At 39.3% G+C, this 7,621-nt stretch overlaps 1 protein-coding gene across 1 annotated transcript in view; it reads left to right on the top strand.

The window, feature by feature from the left end:
* The window catches only part of ampd3b (adenosine monophosphate deaminase 3b), a 28,644-nt gene that overhangs the window by 16,197 nt on the left and 4,826 nt on the right, over positions 1 to 7,621 (top strand). Inside the window, exons 3-6 of the mRNA XM_014025376.1 lie at positions 3,717 to 3,939; positions 4,064 to 4,235; positions 4,656 to 4,821; positions 6,722 to 6,941. Of these exons, the coding sequence (XP_013880830.1) occupies positions 3,717 to 3,939; positions 4,064 to 4,235; positions 4,656 to 4,821; positions 6,722 to 6,941 (781 nt within the window). The remainder of the gene's footprint in view (positions 1 to 3,716; positions 3,940 to 4,063; positions 4,236 to 4,655; positions 4,822 to 6,721; positions 6,942 to 7,621) is intronic.

Here is a 7,621-nt window from a genome sequence, read left to right as displayed (position 1 = left end):
TATAATAATGGTGTGGAAAGGATGGCTATAGGGGGAGAAGGGAGGCCATAAAAAAAAAGTAAATTTTTTTTTTTTGCTTTAGAGAAGAAAGTTGATGGATGATGGAGCTTAGAACCTGGACTGGCACTCCTAAAATCTCTTTAGTTTATTTTTCTTTACATTTAAACTATGAGTGTCACACTCTAAACACTCAAAATGATTGGCAGTCCATGGTGCTGAGAACATGCTCAAAACTCAACACGTAATTTACACAACTTACACCAGTGTGTTGGACAAAATTTGCACAAGTTGTTTAACATTCTAGTGTGACAGGGCCTTAAACGTTTCATTCCCTCACTGTTGCTCCAGACTACACATACCAGCTTGGATTAGAGGCCCCCGTTGCTATGACTCTCTCTACATCCTAAAATAGAGACAGAAAGGGACACTTTAAGGCAGCAGCCGCCAGCAGCTGCATCATAGCTACAGCCAGTGGACCACGTAAACAGCAGAGCGAAGCTGAACAGAGGCAGTGAGAGCGAGCAGCCTGAAGAGAAGCATCACAGACACAGAGACATCAGACTTGAGGACACTCCTTCAGAAAATTATAAAACGCCACTGTTCTACTTTAATAAAATGGTGACGCTGAAGATGAGAGTTTAGCAACCAAAACAGTCCAAAACTAAGCAAGCTGAAACAAAAAGTGAATCAACAGGAGAAAACTGAGAGCCAAACATGGCTCAAATCACAGCAGAAGGTAAGAGAGTGTGGAACCTGTGGATTATGAGAAGTGGTGACAGTTACGTACAGTTTTATGGGGCTTCTTTCATCGGATGTTGGCTGGATGACATCATAAATAAAATGAGACGGATTTGATTTTGGAGTAATATTTACGTTTATAAACAGCTATTTGTTTAAAAACATTTCAACAGAGTAAAGTTAATACTCGCTGTCATTAATTCTAAAATAAATCAATGTTTTTCACATATTCATGGTTAATGTGTCCTTAAATTAAGTGGTTTTAGCAACGTTTGTGAGTTGCTGCCAACTACTCTGTTTGTTTATCTATGAAGTCACTGACAATATGGTCAACACTTGTGATGTCCATTGGAGGGGTTGTTAGGGATGTAGAAGTCAGATAATTTTGATGTACTGATACTTGTTGACACTCATATTTGTTGAGTAAAGTATGCATACAGAGCCTAATGTAGGTCAGTCATGTAACTTAAGGTCTCACTTGGTTTTAGGCAGATCCAGCCAAGCACTTTGTTTACATTAAGTGCATACCCGCAATTCTAAATTGCATATCAGTATTTTTTATTTTACTTATATATCTATCTCTCTATATATTTAGTGTATCTGGAAAACCACTTTATTAAACTTGTTCAAACTAGACCATATAATTTAGTTCAGGACATCCCTGCATTTTATATTTTGTCAGAGTAACTTTAATGTTTTGATAAGTAAGTACCCACACACAAAAGCAGATCAAAGCAGGTCATGTTTCTTCAGTTGTTATAAAATAAAAAAAGGTAACCCACAAAGCTGCTCAGCTGTTCCTGCTCAGAGAGAATGTTCACATGCTCAGAGGCTAAGCCTGAAGGACACCTTCCAAAAAGTACTTTCAAAGGCTCAGGTGGTAAATAGTACCAGTGCGAGGGCAAATGGCACAGGAGGTGCCAAGATTAATGAATGTTTTGGTCAGATAGAGTTGCACGTGGCTCGCAGGCAGCAGCCAAGAAGTGAGTCATTTGATACACAGACGCGCGCACACACACACCTTGTCTTGTTGATTTTTACATCTCCAGACAAATCAATCCTAGATCTGCCCAAATGACCCACATTCTGACTGCAACAATATTATCAGCAGCAGTGACGACTTGCTGATTTAAATAGTTAAACATCTACACCACAGATGGGATGCTGGACAGTTTTCCAGTTTTTATATGAGGGGAGGTCAAGGCCTCGAACCGAGCTATTAAAAAAGGGATTCTGTTGTTGTTCAACTGCTCTGATACAATTTCACAGAGTCCGAGTTAAAAATAGAACCAGGCCTCTTGCAGTGCAAATAAACAAAATGGTTTCATTAAGTCCTGAGAACCACTGCAGTTGAAACTGCCGGGTCAGGCTTCCTCTCCATGTTACAATAAAAACAGTTTTAAGTCCTGGGAACTGAACTTTTTATTTGCTGTAGTTTTAACAGCTGAGTCATGCTTTCTTTCCCTATTACAGTAAAACATTTATTTATTTTACTTTAGTTCACATGTAAGAGTAAAGTTTTTAGAAAACATAGAAAGGCCAAAACACTATAAAAAAGGTCATAGTCTCATGTCAAAAGGCAGAAAATATACACACATGTGGGGTACCTCAAGACACCATACTGGGCCCCATTGTATTTTCTCCATATTTGCTTCCACTGGGGTTCAGTTTCAAGAAATGCAGTGTGTCATTTAATTTTTATGCAGATGACATCCAGATTTATTCACCATTAAGATCTAGTGGACCTCAGTGTATGGAGAATCTGCAGAATTGTTTAAAGGATGTTAAAACATGGATGGAGCGAAACTTTCTTTTTCTAAATGAAAATAAAACAGAGGCCAATGGATTTAAAAAAAACTGATCTACTGATAGGTTTCAACAGTGCTGTTGGCCTCTTGGACTCAGACTTCCACTTTTTTATGAATCTTGGGGTTATTTTAGACAATAACTTCAGGTCAGTGAGGTGATACGGTCTAGTTTTTATCATTTAAGGCTTATTAGCAAGGTCAAGCTTTATCTTCTTCAGGCTGGATTATTGCAACTCCCTTTATAGTGGAATTTGTTACTGGGGATAAGATGATGTGAGCACATTACCTCTATACTGCATTCACTTCACTGACTGTTTCTTTTAGGATTGTTTTTGAAGTTTTACTCTTGTTTTTTAAATGAAGATCAGATGTTCTTGGTGGTTCCTAAGATTTGACTGGTGACTAAGGGGTACAGAACCTTCTCAGCCTTCTCTTAACTCTGGAACAGTCTCTATAAACTCACTGAAGTTGTATCCTTGATATTAAATGGTGTGGTTTTGGGTAAAGCAGCCACACTAGCATAACAACAAATGAACATCAAACAGTGAAGCATCTGTAGATAGCTGAGGAATCAAACTGGATTCAGGTCTCATGACTCTGACTCTGACTCTGTAGGGAGTCAACAGGTCACAATACCAACCTGGCACACCGATGATGTGGACTGAATGTGTTGACTAACTTGCGCGGTACTTTGGCAGATTGAGTATCAGGTAAAGAAATAAGAGCCAACCTCTCGAGACATGTTTACAAATGTGAGTGAGGATGAGAAACTGCAGAACAGCACTGCATTCCAACTTAAATTAAATCATCTGCAGTTTTTCTATGTGATATTTGGGTTTCTAAGATGTTTAATCATGTCATATTTTAATCACATTAAACTGATGAAACATTATATCAACACCTTGTTTTGATTTAGAATACAGAAAACGAACTGGACTTATAACTGCCTGCTGTCAACAACTGTTATTGACTGCAATTCATCTCTCGTGATGCCAAAAATCCCCAAATTCCGCAAAACAATATGCATCCAATTTAAAAATATTTTTATTTAAAACAGCTCTTACTGCATATTTCTATGCTAGTTATGGCTTACAACATGTATCTGAGATTACTTTCTTTAGAAACATTTTTGCAAAAACTGACTCAGAGATGCAAACCTTGTTTTCCCAGACACGCCACGTCTTTTCCCAAAGATGTCAATGTGTGAGGCTGATGAGAAGATACGTCTGATGGCAGAGAAGGTGTACGCCTCTGCCCTGAACCAGGAAAACACCAAGCATGCTCTGTCGCTGTTCTCTGTCCCTGAGGACTGTCCAATCGGCCTGCACCAGGACAGGGAGCGGGAGCTGCAGAAGGAGTTGGCCGAGCAGAAGTCTCAGGAGTCTGTTCAGAGGTGGGAAGTGGAAAAACGTTCAAACCTTTACTTTTTAAATAGCTAAACAGAGGGAATGTCCCAGTTAACTTAAACAAGATGTCTTAGATTATCAGTAGAGTAATCACTGTGATTGTATCATCAGGAAGAAGAATTTCTTGTTGAAGCGCTCGCAGTCGATATCTTTACAGCTGCCCGATGACTGGAAGCAATCTGCAACATCCCCTCTGCCCACTCCAGGCATGGCAGATCCTTTTCCCCTGGAGGACTTCCCAGACTACCAGCGAGTAACCATCAGCGGGGATTACTGTGCAGGGGTGTGTATGTACTGTAACTACAACACGCACTAGGAGCAAAAGCACCTACTGCTAATCTGGCTGTAATAAAAGTAATGCTACCAAGAATGGGTACTCAAAAAGACTAAACTTTATTCACTGACAGAAGTAGACCGAGACAAACCCAAGAAAATAAAAATGGAAGTCATAGAAAACCTAACCTAACCTGACCTGACCTGACCTGAAGATGTTCCACCAGGTTTAGACACCATAAGGAATAGTGGTCCTGAGAAGGTAGATTGTTATACCATAAAAAGTCCTAAAAAGAAAAAATAAACCAAGAACACACATGCAAGAAATTACATTATTACTCACACTCTATGGCAACAAGGGATAATGAATGAATGAATCATTTAACTTTATGAATTTTCAGCTCTCTGACAGTTAAAAATCTGTTTCCAGATCACAGTTGAGGATTATGAACATGCATCCGAGGGTCTCCTTAAAGCGCTCTTCATCAGAGAGAAGTACTCCAGGCTGGCATACCACCGTTTCCCAAGAACCACTGCCCGTATTCTTCGTGTAGCCGAAAACAGAGAGTGGAAGGAGGAGGAGGAGGTCTTACCCAGTATGAACCATTTCATTCTCAGTTAAATTTGAGTAAACATGAAAGTGGGCCAGCAAATGTGGTTTGTATTTATCCTGCTGTAAATTATTCAGATTGTGTTTAGTTTTGTTTTAGTTTGTACAGACAAGCAAACTGTATTTCACCTCTTCAAAGCTATTTTAAGCTCTCTTTGTGTTTGTATCACAGTAAGAGTGAAGTGTGTGTAAGCCAAGTTCAGTTCCAGTTCTCAAGCCATTTGGGTCTGGGGACCCCTTACAAGGGCGAAAAAAATTCCAGGGACCCCCCTCATAAACCCCATGCTGTTTTAAAAGATAATTTATTGTCATTTCAACCCCTAAATGCCATGAGATTGTAAATTTTTAAGTTTATTATGTTTGTTTTATTAGTTCAGTGTTATCCATGCATTTTTAAAAATAAAAAACAAATTAACATTTTAGTAAAAAATTTTTGAGGACCCCCAAAATACCTCTCGCGGACCCCTGGGGGTCCAGGGACACCAGTTTGAGAACCTCTGAGTTAGACCATTCCAAACTCCAGATTACAAGACACACATTTAGAAGCATTTGCTAAATGTACTCCTCCAAAACATTAATAATTTAGGTAAATTATTAATTAGGTAAAAAAAAATTGAAAAAACTAATTGCTAATTACTAAGTTAAAATTGATATCTAATGTTTTTGTGCAGTTTTCACTTTTAGGCATTTTTAAAGTCTGAGTGTGTAACTAAATAAAGCAGCTTAAACAGGTAAAACATGATGCAAGCACATAGGGATCTTACTTCAAAGACAAAAAATAAAAAAAGGATCTTTGATGTTTGGCTGATTAGTGGCTCAAACAGGAACAATGACTGTTACACCACATTATGGGTGCAAGACTGTATATGAGGCAAAGACTCACCCCCAATGCAGAGGAAACATTAAATCATTTTCCTGTTGAGAACTGTGGCAGGTGGAGAACTGGCTGGTGATGTTTGGCTGCACTCAGCTGTGGGAGTCATCCTTCATTAAGAGACTTGACGGTTTGATTCCCCTGCTGTTCAGTTGAATGTTGAATTGTCCTTTGGTAAGACTCTGAACCTCCCAACCTCTCTAAATGGTTGGATGGAAAATTGCTCCAATAACTGGATGGTGTATTTCCTGAGTCTTCCGTAATTAAATGCATAAATTCTCTGGTCATCGTTTAGAACTACATGTAGTAGTTTCCAAATACACATTACATTACATTACATTACATTACATTACATTACATTACATTACTCCAATGGTGTTACCAAAGGAAGCCTGTAGTGGGCATTACCTGGTCACTGTGAAACCAAAGCTGAGAGCTGTATCTGGATTCTCAGCACAAAGTCAAACCGTTTTCCCTAGTGAAGGTTTGACTCCACCGGGGTTGTCCATTGTGTGTGATTTTGTTCATGGTGTTCATTGATGGGAATCAAAGGGTAAACGTGGAGAAGAGGGTATCAGATTCAGGAACCTCAGGGCCTCGGCTTCAGTTTTTACATTTGATATGTCTCTGTTGGTGACTTCAAGCCAAGATCTTAAGCATGTATTGTGGTTTGAAGCTATAGTTGAAGCAGCTACGATGTGGCTCTCAACAGAAAAAACATGGTATTTTTCTTCTGAGTTGGGGATAAGTTTCGTGCTCGCTTATGGTCATAAGATCTGGATCAGGATCAGATAAAATCCCAGATCCATCCTGGGATTCTCAAAAAGGTGCTGGAGAGTGTTGTTAGGGAATTCGATGTTAGGGTTTCCCTCTTAAACCTGTTGCCTCCACAATGAAAAGAAATTGAATGGATGGATGTTAAGCTAGATATATCGATTTTTATTTAATGTTATTCAGTTCAACTACATCCTTTTCATAATCTGTTTTATTTATCTGCTCCAATCAATTGCAGACATCTGGCCTTTCCCTCAGGAAGGAGAGGATCCATACTCCATGGAGAGTATTCCTGAGAACCTGAACTATGAGCTGAAGATGAAAGATGGAATATTTAATGTTTATGCTGACGCAGAAGCCCTGAAACAACAAAAACCTCTCAGCCTCCCTTATCCTGATCTGGAGACCTTTGCTGTAGACCTGAGCCATGTACTTGCGATGATAGCTGATGGTCCAACGTGAGTATACGAACACTTGGGTTTTACATTTTCCTTAAAGGGGGTTATTATGCAAAGTCAACTTTTTTTAGCTTTATATCATGTTATGTCATTCTTTCATCAAAAACATACCCAGAGTGTTGGTTTGACTCATTCATACATGTTTGAGGCATCCTTGAATCTCCTGTGGTAGCCTTGTGGAGCTGCCTGAACACCTGCTGCTACAAAGCTCCGCCTATTTACACAAAGCTCCTCCCTGGAGCTCAGTCTGCAGCCGAGCTCCCACCCCACATGGCACCCCTTTTCCCACACACAGTTCCACCATTACTGACAGCAACAATTAGCAAACACCTTGTGGAACTGCACTTCTGCTGAGCTTATACTTCTTCTACTGACTTAGTCCAGGTCTTTTCGGATTAGATAATGCCTTCACCGAGGAAGTGTGTTTCTGGATGCCAAGGAGACAACCCTCTTTTTATAATTCCTAAAGATGACACAGTTCATCAAAAAATAATTGGACTTTTCCCCTACAAAGGTTTGTAAACAGCATGAAGCATTGTTGTGATGATGTGATGAAGTGGGAGTGTTGGAAATGGTAGGAGGTTCTTAAAGAAAAATTGGCTAATTTCATGCCATATTAGATGTGATGTCACATTTCTTTTATTTTATAGAGCAATTTCATAACAACTAAAGTTAACATA

The sequence above is a fragment of the Austrofundulus limnaeus genome, unplaced genomic scaffold (genome assembly GCF_001266775.1).
Source record: "Austrofundulus limnaeus strain Quisiro unplaced genomic scaffold, Austrofundulus_limnaeus-1.0 Scaffold471, whole genome shotgun sequence".
NCBI classification, from domain to species: domain Eukaryota; kingdom Metazoa; phylum Chordata; class Actinopteri; order Cyprinodontiformes; family Rivulidae; genus Austrofundulus; species Austrofundulus limnaeus.
The sequence above is the reverse complement of the archived record's forward strand: the minus strand, read 5'-3'. Positions and strand labels throughout refer to the sequence as shown.